At 36.0% G+C, this 14,662-nt stretch overlaps 1 protein-coding gene across 2 annotated transcripts; it reads right to left on the reverse strand.

The window, feature by feature from the left end:
* Positions 1 to 2,244: 2,244 nt before the first annotated feature.
* Positions 2,245 to 9,068, reverse strand: LOC100367513 (heat shock cognate 71 kDa protein). 2 transcript variants are annotated; one of them, XM_002733657.3, is made up of 10 exons: positions 8,911 to 9,068; positions 7,926 to 8,139; positions 7,322 to 7,527; positions 7,038 to 7,190; positions 6,526 to 6,803; positions 6,112 to 6,389; positions 5,349 to 5,587; positions 5,045 to 5,207; positions 4,685 to 4,917; positions 2,245 to 2,793 (listed from the first exon to the last, which is right to left on the reverse strand). In XM_002733657.3, exons 2-10 carry the CDS (start codon positions 8,131 to 8,133, stop codon positions 2,572 to 2,574), a joined length of 1,980 nt encoding a protein of 659 aa, XP_002733703.1. In that variant the 5' UTR covers positions 8,134 to 8,139; positions 8,911 to 9,068; the 3' UTR covers positions 2,245 to 2,571. The 2 variants fall into 2 exon arrangements, with proteins under 2 accessions (XP_002733703.1, XP_077864436.1); XM_078008310.2 differs by having other exon boundaries at positions 8,915 to 9,027.
* Positions 9,069 to 14,662: the final 5,594 nt, after the last annotated feature.

Below are 14,662 nucleotides of genomic sequence, written 5' to 3' on the forward strand. Positions count from 1 at the left end.
GACAAAGCAATGTTAGGATGTGTTATCAGTAGCTATCTGACACACAATGAGTGTTTCCAAACATTTGAGTGGTTTGTCTCCGCCCCTGTTTATTTCACAGATTAGTCATTTGCATAAGAATGTGTCAGACACAAGGTTACACAGCCACTGAAAAAAAAATCATTGATTTTGGTGTTTTCATATGTCGAATTTATCCAATTATAGCTATCCCATTCCTTTATTTTTTTGGTTTCCAATAGCCGTACACATTTGGATGTCCAAATAGACCATGATCTGAAAAATTGATTGTGCCGATAAACAAGCTTGAAAATCTTTGCTGTTACTTCATGGACGTTTTCTAGGAATTTATGTTTTTCAAAATACAAGGTCTTTAACAAAAAATAACTTGTACTTATTGTCGTCGGATTTACACCAAATTTTCACAGCTTTTGGGTGACAGTGAGAGGAACTTGAATGTGTCCAGACAAACTATTTCATTGATTATTTACCAACGAGTTTGAGTTGGGGGCAATGCGACTAAAACAGTAATTGAAATTCAGCACACTATTATTTAAAACGCGTTGCATGAATAAAACTGCCCAGACACATTCAATTTACCAGACTATTGAACAACTAGGAAAAGTGAAAAAAATACTTATCGCTAGCATAAATGCGTAATTATTTTTTTTACAGAAAAAGTAATTTTTCACCTTTGATTGAGTAACGCATCGTAGAATGCAGATACGAGCATGAAAAACACCTTTGACAAGCTTGAAGTCTGGCGATTCTAAAAATATATACTTTCCTGGGTCTATTTGTAGTCATTTAGTCACAGAAGATGAAAACAAGTGTGCAAACAAGCAGCCTATCGGCTGAGATAGCTCCGCTGTTAGCAATGCACATTTCAATTAAAAAACTAAAGACATTAGAAAATGAACAATATGTATAGTATCAAAGCAATCGGACTTGCACTTTTTACCAAAAAAGGTTAAAAATATTCACAAAAATTAAAGAATCAAAGATATCACCACAAAATGAACAAATCTGAGAGGTCCACATGTAGTACACAAATGTACCTATATATGTAATATCAAAGCAATCAGACTTACAGTTTTTAACAAGAAGTCGAAAATATCACTTTTTACCAAAAATGACAAAAATATTCACCAAAATTAGAGAATTAAAGATATCATCACGAAATGAACAAATCTGAGAGAGGTTTACCCAAGGTACATATACACCAAGTACATATACACCAAGTATCAAAGCATTCAGACTTGTAGTTTTCAAGAAGTCGAAAAAGTAAAACATTAACACGGACGACAACGGACAATCACTCATATGATAAGCTCCGCTCGACAAAGTCGACAGCGGAGCTAATAATAGTCCCACTACCTTAAGCATAATCAACAAGTTCATATAGTTTTGGCAACTATACCACCACATCCTAGAGGGGGGGTCCCAACCACTACAGGTTGAATTACTAAGGAATGAGACTGAAATACTGCTGATTTGGCAGTGTTTAATTCATGAATTTTTAGTTTGGTTTAGACAACCAGATTTATTGTCTTTAAGTTGACAAATTAGTGGACCACAGATTTTTAAAACTGGAGCAATAGGAAAATTATTTGCTTAACTATTTAGATTACCTCTTTGCAAATTTGTCACCAATTGAATAATACAATTTACCGTCTTGTTTTAAGTTAGTGTAATACCAGACACATTCAGAGATAAAAAGAATTTAAAGTTTCAGCTGAAAGTAAAGAAGCCGGGGTCCAAGAACCATAGTTGATCAAATTGCAATACAGACACTGCACCTTTGCCAGGACCTCACACTTGCCGATGAAGTCACTCAATTTTTCTGTTAGCACTTCATCTTCGATTAGCACAGCCACTTTCTTGTCAAGCCATGCCCAACAAAATTTGTTCCTAACGTCTATCGATTTCTCGCAGTGAACTTTTCTTTTGTAACCAATTTCACCATTATTGCTGCATGAAACTTGTAAACAATGATCCAACGCAGCTAATAAAATGCCACCGTTGGTGAAAAGAAAAATGAAAGCTCTATTCGTTCGGATTTAGACCTTTCAAAAAATAAATCCTAGGGGTTGAGAAATCCGCAGAAAATTCTCATCCCTGCACATTTAATGCATATTAGACAAACATCTATTTGGCATGCCATAGTTTATTCCATTTACACTTTCCTTGCCCAATGAACAGCCAGTCACAAAAGGTTTAGTTCTTGGTTTATAATAGACAATAAACTTAATACCAGTAACTTTATTCTTGCGACAACAAAAAAACATTACATTTGCTATAATACATTTTAAACAAAACATTAACCATCCAGGATTTGCAACGCTTGTTAAATGCACTGTCAAACGTTTAGTCATAAATGGTTACCAAGAAACAAATCTAACTTTGACAGATGAACAGCACTAAATGTCTATGGGAGCTGGTGTATTATAAATTGTTGCCATAGTAACTAGCAGCACTCTCGTATAGTATAGTATTTTATTTCAATCGCGTCATATTTTGGTGGATATCCAATTGGTCAACATTAGCATCATTTCCATCGTCTTCATAAACATTTTAATCGACTTCTTCGATGGTTGGTCCGCCACTGCCACCAGTATTACCACCGGCACCAGGAGCTCCACCAGCACCAGGGAAACCGCCAGGCATGCCTCCTGGCATACCACCAGGCATACCACCAGGTGCACCACCTGCAGCTTGGTATAGTTTAGTGATGATTGGATTGCACACCTTTTCAAGCTCTTTCTGTTGGTATTCAAATTCATCTTTCTCAGCACTCTGAAATGTAGAAAACACAAGTACTGTAAGTTTAGAAAAAAGCAAGTGTTGCCAAAAACACATTTTGTAAATCTTCATGGTACTGTCTGAACACCATAAAGTGCGGATGGGTAATACAAGATTAACTGCTAAATACATAATCAAACAGGCAAGTTTTTGATATATTTTTTCAACAATATACCTAGCTGAAGGGTCGAGTTTAAAGTTAATTGCATTGTCAATCGGAAAATCTCCAGTACTCAAAATGAATTGAGAGAAAAGTGCAGAGGGTAGGATATCTACTATATACAGTAAAACCTGTCAAAACCGACCCCTGGATAAACCGACCTACTGTCAGAACCGACCGATTTATGTAGCCCCGAAATTTCTCCATAGACGCCTATGTTAAAACAACCTGTGAAATCCGACCACTGTTTACTCCGAACACCGACCGCATTGATCGGTCCCAAGTCCAATATTCACACTGAATACATCGACCATCCGACCATTTGCACCACATCCGCTGTCTAGTAATTCGGTCTGCCCGACCTAAAAAGTGTGCATTGTGTTCAAATTCCGCGAACGTCACAGAAACAATACCAAATCTCACACTACAAGTAACGTCCCGTGTAAAACAATGGCAACTGATTACATTTTTCACACCACACGCCCACGCATCGCGTGGTGTCTGGACAGTATAATGACCCCGGATATAAACAAATGATCGGGGTCATCACCTTCAATTGCGGTGAAGCACACTGCATTATCACTTCTTCAACGCTCAAAAGACATTGAGTTTTCTTCTTTCCATAACGATTCTGATCGACAATTTTGTGCTTTCGAATGTTTCCGTAAAGGGGGCTTCATGATTGAAATTTATGATGACGAAGAAGCAGACGACAACAAAGAACTCGGAAACCTTATTTAGCAAGTTGCAGACCCGCAAACACAGTGTAGCGTTGTAGAATACCTCCACTTTGATGAACGTATACCGACTGAAGCAATGTATGACGGCGAGTGGGAGCAACAGATTGTTGAGAATTGTATTGCAGACAAAGAAAACCATGAATCTATAGACAACAATGACATAAATTGCAACGACAGTCAAATTATTGACCCCCACAACGACAGTGACTTGACGCATGGCGATGTGCTAGACATGTTGACAAGATTACAGAACAAAGACTCCAGTTACTTGACAGATATCCAAAATTTCATAATTCGAACGGAAAACAAAATCGTTGAAAAAAAAAGGTGTTCTTTAAAGTAGTCAAAACTTGATGATTTTTTACATCGTAATTTGATTCATTGACTCACAGTCCCTGTTGAGGGACTGTGATTGACTTAACAGCAAAATCGACTGTCTGCATAAATTATGATAATTACATGTAGCTCACGTGAACATACGTTGTGATGTCATCCAAAATGGACGCCTTCAGTTACGATACGCAATACTTACCCGGTCTGTTCGAATAGTTATTTTAATGTTAATTGATGTCATGTACATACCATAATATTTTTGTCTTGTTTGGTAAATTATTTTATTGAAACAATACAATAAATGCACATTGTAAATACATGTAGAATCACCGGAGGCAAACTCCGATGTCTTTCATTTGTCCCGTGTTTACAGCACATGTAATTGTTGTTTCAATCAAAGTCACGCCCACCCTGAATAAACCGACTCCCTCTGAAAACCGACCATAGATCCCAGTCCCAGTCATGGTCGGTTTTGACAGGTTTTACTGTACTATATACTATATTTCAAGCAAACTTTTTACCCTCCAATTTAAATTTAAGTTACTCTGAGAGCATGTTTCAAATATTTTCTGAGCAAATGCAACAATAAAGAGAGTTGCATTTTAAAATTTCGATTTACAACTTGTTTTCAGTAGTTTTAATCTATACATACCTGGTTGGAGTCTAACCAAGTGATCACTTCATTACATTTATCAAGTATTACTTTCTTGTCGTCATCACTGATTTTGTCCTTCAACTTCTCATCTTCCACAGTATTTTTCATATTGAAGGCATAACTTTCAAGACCATTCTTGGCACTAATCCTATCACGTTGCTTATCGTCTTCAGCTTTGTATGCTTCAGCATCATTAACCATCTTCTCAATCTCTTCTTTCGATAAACGACCTAAGTATATGAACATAAACTTGTTAACCCTTCGAGTGTATTAAACTTTTGCATACAAAACATCCAAGACTTGACTTTGTAATCAATGATATTTGAACTTCACTATAAAGCACAGGGAACTACTTGCCTTTGTCATTGGTGATTGTGATTTTATTTTCTCTACCAGTGCTCTTGTCAGCTGCAGAGACGTTCAGGATACCATTGGCATCAATATCAAATGTCACTTCAATCTGTGGCACACCACGGGGTGCAGGTGGAATACCAGTCAACTCAAACTTACCAAGAATATTCTAAACACAGAAAACATGTTTAATTATTAGGAACAAGATGAAACGGGGCACCAATAGCACTACTAGAAGCAGCCCATACAAAAATATGGCAGATAAAACTCCAATCTTGCAGTAGTGACCATTTCATTCACAATTACTTACATTGTCTCTTGTCATGGCACGCTCACCCTCATAAACTTGAATGAGCACACCAGGTTGATTGTCTGAATATGTGGTAAATGTCTGGGTCTGTTTAGTTGGGATTGTTGTATTACGCTTGATGAGGGAAGTCATAACACCGCCAGCCGTCTCAATACCCAATGACAGTGGTGCCACATCCAAAAGCAATAAATCTTGTACTTCATCTGACTTGTCACCAGCCAAGATGGCAGCCTGTACAGCTATGGAAAAGAAAGACAGGTTAGCAATAAGTACTGTAAAACACTTTGAAATATAGGGGTTACATACTCTTTTAGCGAATTTGACCCAATGCATAAATTAACTGAATCTTAATTTAGCTAAAGTGCCAACAATCTTGCTGTGAGAATACACTATTCTAATTAGCCACATCTTCATTCAGCGAAATTGTGAATTAGCTAAAATAACATCCTACATCCTAGCTAAAAAGACATGTTCAACAGTAATTTGATTGTAAATCTTGGTTGGATTAGTGATAATCATGAAATAACGACAGTTATTCGACTTAAACTGCATAAATGAAAGTTGTTGCCAGCTGTATAAAGCAAGATAGATTGCCCAGAACCCTTGAAGGGCCTTCAGCGTGTTTTTTTTTTTTTTTTTTTTTTTTTTTTAGTGCAATCACGCTACATACTAAAACAGCAGCATAGACTTGCAAGCTAGAAGCCAAAGGCATCTTGCCTTTAGAAACTTAATAAAAACGTGAATTCAATGCATAAATACATACCTGCTCCGTAGGCTACTGCCTCATCAGGATTGATGCTCTTGTTCAACTCTTTGCCGTTGAAGAAGTCTTGCAATAGTTTCTGAATCTTTGGGATACGTGTTGAGCCACCCACAAGTACAATATCATGAATTTGTGATTTGTCCAGCTTGGCATCTCTCATCGATTTCTCTACAGGTTCGAGTGTGCTACGGAACAGGTCTGCGTTCAGCTCTTCAAATCGAGCACGTGTCAGAGAAGTATAGAAGTCAATACCCTCAAACAACGAATCAATCTCTATACTGCAAAGTAGAGAAAACTTTGTAAATGCACAGAATTTGCACGGTCATTTAGACTGAAAGTCAGTTTACATAGACAGTACATTCTAGATTCCAAATAGCTCAACCAATCGCTTTTCTACTGAACTTAAATGCATACCTGGCTTGTGTGCTTGACGAGAGAGTTCTCTTTGCACGTTCGCATGCAGTTCTGAGACGACGAACAGCACGCTTGTTTGGATTGATGTCTTTCTTGTGTTTTCGTTTGAACTCTTGCTGGAAATGGTTTACCATACGGATATCAAAATCTTCACCACCCAAATGAGTGTCACCAGCCGTCGACTTCACTTCAAAGATACCATCTTCAATGGTTAGGATAGACACATCAAAAGTACCACCACCCAGGTCAAAAATTAGGACATTCCGCTCAGCTCCGACCTGTTAATAAAAGGGTGCATCTTAGTCACGACTTTAAACAATATATTTAGTCGTACTTACACGAAAGAAAAATGTTGCTGACTGGTGTTCACTCGCTTAAAGAGTTCAAAACACAAATAAGCATTTTATATTGGCACAATGATTTTTATCGCAAGTAATAAAAAACACTTGGACAATTTTCAGTTTGTGCCAGATAGGAAAGCACAGCAAGGAAAGTCTTGACCTTTAACATACCTTTTTGTCAAGACCATATGCTATGGCTGCGGCAGTAGGTTCATTGATTATACGAAGTACATTCATTCCGGAAATGGTACCGGCATCTTTGGTTGCTTGACGTTGGGAATCATTAAAATAGGCAGGAACAGTTACAACAGCATTGTCAATTTTCTGAAAATTAAAAATTGAATTTCAATTAGTACACTGTACCCTGGCTATGTAGTCTACATTTTGTAATAGACATTGGGTTAAACATTGTAAACCACAATTCACAGGAAAGCAACATTAAAATTAAATCTCACCTTTCCTAGGTAGGCCTCGGCAGTTTCTTTCATTTTAACTAATACCATTGAACTGATTTCTTCGGGATAGAATTTTTTTGTCTCTCCTTTGTAATCAACTTGAATCTTTGGTTTGCCTCCATCACTCACAACTTTGAATGGCCAGTGTTTCATATCAGACTGTACGGTTGCATCATCGAATCTACGTCCAATCAGACGCTTGGCATCTAAAAGATGATAAAAGTTATTGACGATAAGTCATAAGCTGAATGTGAATCTTTTCGATTAACCATTGGACAATACATGAATATCAATTCAAAACTGGCAACCAATTGCATGTAAAATTCACAAACATTTGACAATTAAAAATTATCAAAAACCATCAATTGCTATCAACTGATAAGATGAATTACTGGAGACTAAGACCATAAATAACTGTAGTAATCAACACGATTAGAATCGTTAAGACATTACTTTTAATAAATTCTGTCTAGAATTTTCTAGTATTACAGTGAGCATGCGAGGACACTTCTAGTTGTAGTTATCTTCGAGAATAAAACCGGTGCATTCATTTTACACCAACTACAAATTCAGATTCAAGAATTAGTGACAAAACATTACTCACCAAATACAGTATTTATTGGATTCATTGCAACTTGATTCTTGGCCGCATCACCGATGAGACGTTCGGTGTCTGTAAATGCTACATAGCTGGGTGTTGTACGATTTCCTTGGTCGTTGGCAATAATTTCAACTTTCCCATGCTGGAAGACACCCACACACGAATATGTTGTGCCCAAATCAATGCCAACTGCAGTTCCTTTAGCTGCCATTGTTACCTAAAACGGAAGCGAAACTAAACCTTAAATTCTGACTCTGCTTTACAAGGAAACTGGGCAAGACAGCAAAGCATTGTTAAAATTTACAAGCCACGTGACAAGTGGAGTGATCGATACGGAAGGAGTGGTCTATTGTTAGCAACGCCGGCCACGAAATAAAATAAAGAATGATACTTGATTTTTAGAGAAAATCGTGTGCACCATTATGATTATGCCACTAAAGCGCGGCACTGAAGTCTAGACTAGACGATGATGGTCGTATAAAAAGGCCGGGATTTACTACTTCCGGTTGGTTGGCTTTCCAGAACATTCCACAATTGCTAAGCTAGAATTATACTTCCTTTTTTTCAAACTACATTGAAAATGAATTCAGCTCAGTTTGAACTTTAACAATTCGGTGATGTGAATATTCACAGCTAAGTTCAAAATACAATTGTTCAATCCCAGCATGTAATACAATAAAGAAAGTCAATCATCGAGTTAACCGGCTAAATACATATACGTACATTTAAATTGCCTGAAAATATGTATTAATATTCAATCACGACTAAATGAACCGAAGATCCATATACTGACAGACATTTCTTTCAATTCAGGTGCCAAATCAGAGCACAAAACGTAGCGAAAAAAACTGCACACCGGCAACACATAAAAAGCACATGGTGAATTTTTCGACACGTTGCAATGCGATTCATTGTTCAAGAAAACCACAAAACACTGAAAATTCAAACTAAGGAACAGCAAGCAATAAATACAACATAAAATACTTACCTACAAAATTGTAAAAGAATTGTAGAAGGACTGGGCGAAAAATGCTAATAATTGACCTGCAACTTCTCCTGCAGATTCGTTGGAAACTATGACATGAAATCAACGTGATCGCGAGATACAGGGTAATTTATAGCAATGACGTCACGGCAAACTGGCCGTGGAACTATCCAGAACAATGATCATGTGACTATTTTTAGCCAACCGTGCGTGCGTTATCATAGTTTGCCCAATCAACTGTTACGATAGAATATCTAATTTGAATATTATTAATATTAATTAGCTGGGACAACCACCAATCAAATCACGAGTTGTCCACAATGTACAAGGTCGCGGTAAATCACCTACACGTGAATGTGCCCGAATATTCGCGTAACTCCTCGGTCTATGTCCAGGGAAACGCTGACATTTAGCATATAAGAGTCTAAGACATACCATTCTAGCTCCATGGACATATAACATGAATACATATAGTTTATTTTTTTGTAAATATAATAAACCCAGTATGTAGAAGTATTATCTTCAGATTTAATTACTACCAATAAACGAAGTATAGTCTCATGTCATCATGAAATAGCATTATTTTGTGTGTTACAGCAAAGACAATAATAATCTAATGTCTTTGGTTACAGTGACGTATTTTGAGAAACGTGTCGTAATAGTTTTTTTCAAAAATCGATATTTTAAGAACAATTCTATAGAGCACAGTTGAAAAAAAAATTTCACTTTTTGACACTTTTTAAAACCCTGTTTTTTGAGATAATTTAGTTAACAACTGAATACTAGTATATGATTTGTTCAGTCAGTTCAGTTCATCAGGCTACAATTTGAGATATGGCGTAATATAATATATGAACCTAAGGTATAAGCGTTATAATACTGTCAAAATAGCCACTATCCAATAAAATACAATCATGATTTTCACGAAAATTAAGCTGGTAACCCCAACTTTTTAAAGCCAATATCCTTATAATGCCTGGAAGTACAATTTATTGGAAAAATAATACGTATTATTATACGTAAATAATGCGTATTTGCATTCATGAGTAGGCTTCCACCTTGATACACTGTTTATAAAAGTAAAAACATTTATTTTTCTTGTTATATACAGAATATACTCATGGTAATGCTACCTTCGTTTGTACTTGGCTAGAATGTGAAAACTGTAGATAGCCATGGATGTTGGTGTCGCGGACGTGTCGTTGTTAAGGAACGTGCAGGCACATATTTCACCGTAACATTTGGCGGTTGGTCTAGACACAGTCTTCCAACACTCACGGTGGCGGGACTGTGGTCTAGACGATGGACATGCATGTTCATGTTTGTTTGTTTTTTCAGTCTTACCCCCACCCCCACTCGTTACTGGTATACTGCCCTCAACGGTACTTGTAGCAACCCATATTCCGAGCTGGTATCTCTGCAATCTGGTTGGCTTAATTTTTTGGGGATGGTGGTGGCTTTCACGAACAAAACCATTCTTGCAGCAAAGTAATTGTAACGTTAAAAATAATTAAAATAAATAATAATAATTATAGTAATTATATAAAAAAAAAATTAAGCCAACCAGGATCTTATTTTAATCAGATTGGTATCTCTGCTGCGTACTTTTGCTGGTTCCCGGCGTTCTTTGCCATGACACTTGAGGTGGGAACCAGCCAACTGCGTACCACCAGACACAGTCTCTCTATCACATAGAGGGACTGTGCACCAGACATTAGAAAATATCTCTGGTACCACCAGCCAACAATTGTTTTACATGCAGAGGCCAAGTTTACTTTAGTCTGTTTGCTCTGAGACTCTGGCCTACTACCGGTTGAGAAATGATTCTAGTATGCGTGATATTTGTCGGGGATTAGAACGGTGAAGTTTTACTTCTAACTACTGTAAAATACTTTATTTTCGCTTGGAATTAACTTAAATTCGCTAAAGTAATGATTCACGAAAATAAATTCCATAAAAAACACCCAAAAAGTCATTTCAGCGAAAATTAATATCTGAATAAGCTAAAATAAAGTATTTTACAGTATAAGGTAACTTCTAAACAGGTGCACAGCCTTTTGACATGATGCGCTATTCAGACGTACGGCTGTCGTGGTTGTAAACCAGGGGTTGACAATTTGTTTATGCACTCTTGCCGTTTACTAGACACAAGTGCAAAGTACAACGTAAACAACACCCTAGGCGTCCAGTTGTTGGCTTAATCCATTGAGATGTGTGCGTACTATTGGGGATAACATTATTTATCTTCACACTTCGTTATGATTGGCAGACACTAAGTTTCGCAAGCCTCGTGCCACAAGCGGCTCACCGACAGCCCTTTGGGTCACAGAAGCACAGTGGCAATTGGACTGGAACCGAGGCTAGTACATGTATCAAACATACGCGAACCACCTCGAAATATCTCTTTTTACCTCCATGCGTGAACTAACAAAGATATTGCAACTGAAGGATTCAGCGTCTGGGAGTGAGCAGAACATGGCGAACGGCCACTATGTATATATATTTATTTATATTTATTTATTGACACAACACTGATTTTGGAAAGTACAGCAGTAAGGCCACTAAAAACTACAAGATGAAAATAATTTAAAAAAAAAATGATTAACAGTGCAAGGTAAAAAGTAGACACAAATTACAAGTTACATTTACAAATTACAAGATTCACCGACAATTAAACATACAGGAATACATTACAATATATCTACAATTATACTCCTACTATGAGGTGCTGCTGTCTTATTTTAGGCAGTGTTTAATAAATTGTGCCGTATTGATCTGTGTGCTGCGAAAAATCGTTATAGAAATTAGAAATAAATTGACTATGAACTGACAAGTTAATAAAATTATTTATGTGTTTGGTCATATCTTCAACTAGTCTAGAGATATTCTTTGTTTTTAATACTTTGAACATGGCATTATTAGAAGGAATTCATCTTCGATTTCTTCTGTATTGCATACACGTTCTTTTTAGCTGGTGTTTTTGGTTTCGTATGCCGGCCAGATTAAATTTTTAAATTGTAATTCCCTAATCTAAACTTGCTTAGCTCATACATGGAACTGTGGTTTATAGTACCATGGCTCATAGAAGGTACTAGCGGAGTACCTTCCATGCTTAGCTGTCCACGCAGTTCAATATTGTCAATGTCTATTATGTTTTTTTTCAAATACTAATTTATTTTTAAAGTTTGTGTTGGTTTTTATTTTTTTCCTTGTGGAGTACTTGTTCTTCTTTCCAATGTGATGAGAAGAATTTTTCAAGCTGATTTTATATTTACTTTTGCGTTGGAAATTTTTGAATCAGCGTTTGTAATTCAAGTTTGATATTTTTTCGAAGAAATTCACTTTTTTGACTAGTTTTTAGTATGTGTTGGAGGGTAACGATACAAAATGCATACAAACATTGAAAAAATATACGTTATGGCACAATCCCTCTATATATAGGGACTGTGGTTATGGTTATATCATGGAGGTTAAAGAGGCACCTTCCAGTTAAGCCTAATTTCACAACAAATTTACTTTCTGGATTAAAATAACAATCGCTAACAAAAGATAGATTAACATTGTAAACAACATAAACAATAGTGTCCCATGATTCTTTGGTGCAATCCATGGGATTGAGTGGTTCCCCTTTAAACAAGAAGACCTAGAACAATGGGACTTAGATGCCAAACGATCGCATAGTTTATTTATCGATCTGATTAGGTAAATCAGCTTATCCTATCCAGCGAAGATTATCACAAATTAACATCGTTCTTCTTTTAGTTCCATGAACGCACACCTCACGTGCGCTTGAGTGGCATATAGCCGAAAATGCGCCTCATCTTTCTCACGCGTAACTACCCTCTTTGATAAACGTACTAAAACTAAAATATAGACAAATATTAAAAGAGTTAAGTAAATGTAATTCCCAGTGTTTTACTCAATGTGATTAAATAAGATCCTAGTTTGGGCTTTGTTTTTGTTTTTTTGTTAATATAATATTATTCATATTTTTTTCATATATTTTATTATTATTTTTTTCAATCTATTTGCTGTTGTTTTTTTATTAAGTTTTAAACTTGAAAATTTAAAACTTAAAAAAAAATACCAGCAAATAAATTAAAAAAATATATATTAACACAACAAAAAACGAAAAAAAAGCCCAAACTTTTATTTTAATCAGATTGTGTTTTACTATGAGGGAAGACAGTTTAAAAGAGATTTCCAGCTGCCTCATAACAAGGAAACACTTTTATTTTATTATATATGTTTTTATGAATTATCTTTTTTTATTTTCTCTGTTATATGTATTTCATTAGTTATATTTGTAACTTTGTTTTTTTTTTCTGTCATTATTTTATATATGTATATATATATATATATATACATACATACATATATATATAATACCTTAATTGTATTGATCAATACCCCATTGTGGATACGATTTCAATAAAATTATTATTACCACCTTACCTCACACTCAGACTTGTATTACTACAGTCTGAGCCTCATACCTCGAGATACTAAGTACTTAATCTCCTGTTCACACGTTAGATGATTTGTTGTTATAGCCAGCCCAGAATAAACTCACTGTGTTACTGTTTACTCAAAAGATCTGTCAAAAGCAGTCTCATCTTCTAAATCAGCTCACTTTTGACACAAGTTCCACTTAGTAGGGGCACTGACCGGATAAGTAAATAAACTTCCTTATCAGTTAGTAATCAGCTTAGACCATTGTACTCGCGCAGCATGGTAGGGTTTCATTTTGATATGCCCCGCGGTAATTTGGAATCTGATCTGTAAAACCATGAAGCTAAAAAAATGGAGAGTGAACACCCTTTGATGCTATTGTTACCATGACTTCTGCCGACTATTTGGTCAACAGATAACACTTGAGGTGTTTTTCAGGGGATTACTGGACGTGAATATTTAATTAGATATGATCGGACGTTCTCGGATGAGTTCGTTCATTATTACATCGGAAGTTATTTTTTTCTTTTTCCGTTATACTTTTATTTATTGTTGTTGTATTTTTTGTATTTTAAATATATATTTCCTGTATCTTTTAATCTTTATTGTATGTTAATCCAGATTTCAATGGAGATAGGTTGACAATAAAGTTATTATTATTATTACAAAGCAAGGTGAAGGACGAACAAAACTTTAAAACGACTCAAGTCATTTTTTTTAGCTCCGTGGTAAAACTAAATCCATAAAATAAAAATGTCTTTCGCTCTGCTACCCCCCCCCCCATTTCCATGACAAACGAAACGTCTGTCAGGTTTCTAGACAGAAATTAATGTAACACTAAAATGGCTGCCACGCTCAGTCTGAATCCGACCGTGAAACGAACACAATATGTGCGGGTCTCAATGTACCATGTATGTGGGTGTGTGTATGTCATATATTGTCATATATATATTCACTTGCTTCTATGCTATCGATAAAGAGCCATTGCTCGAAACGTCTAGCTAGTTTTAATAGTTATTTAGGACTACGATTACCAAATATTATCTTCAATATATCATATATTGAAGTAGGTCTGACATACGGGTACCAACACACGGATAAATTAGGGGGATATACTAGTTCTGTCGATATTATATTAGGAGTTAATCATTTGAAATAAACACGGTGGGCGGAAGAGTGTGACAAGTCTCAGACAACCAATCTTGGTTGGTTGTCTGAGGACCTGTGCAATTTTATTTATCGTTGTGTCTTATCTGCACATTTGTATTGTTCGTGAATGTTCCAATTTCTCTTTCCTGTAACA

This window comes from Saccoglossus kowalevskii, chromosome 21, assembly GCF_978046115.1.
Source record: "Saccoglossus kowalevskii chromosome 21, keSacKowa6.1, whole genome shotgun sequence".
Taxonomy (NCBI): Eukaryota; Metazoa; Hemichordata; class Enteropneusta; family Harrimaniidae; genus Saccoglossus; species Saccoglossus kowalevskii.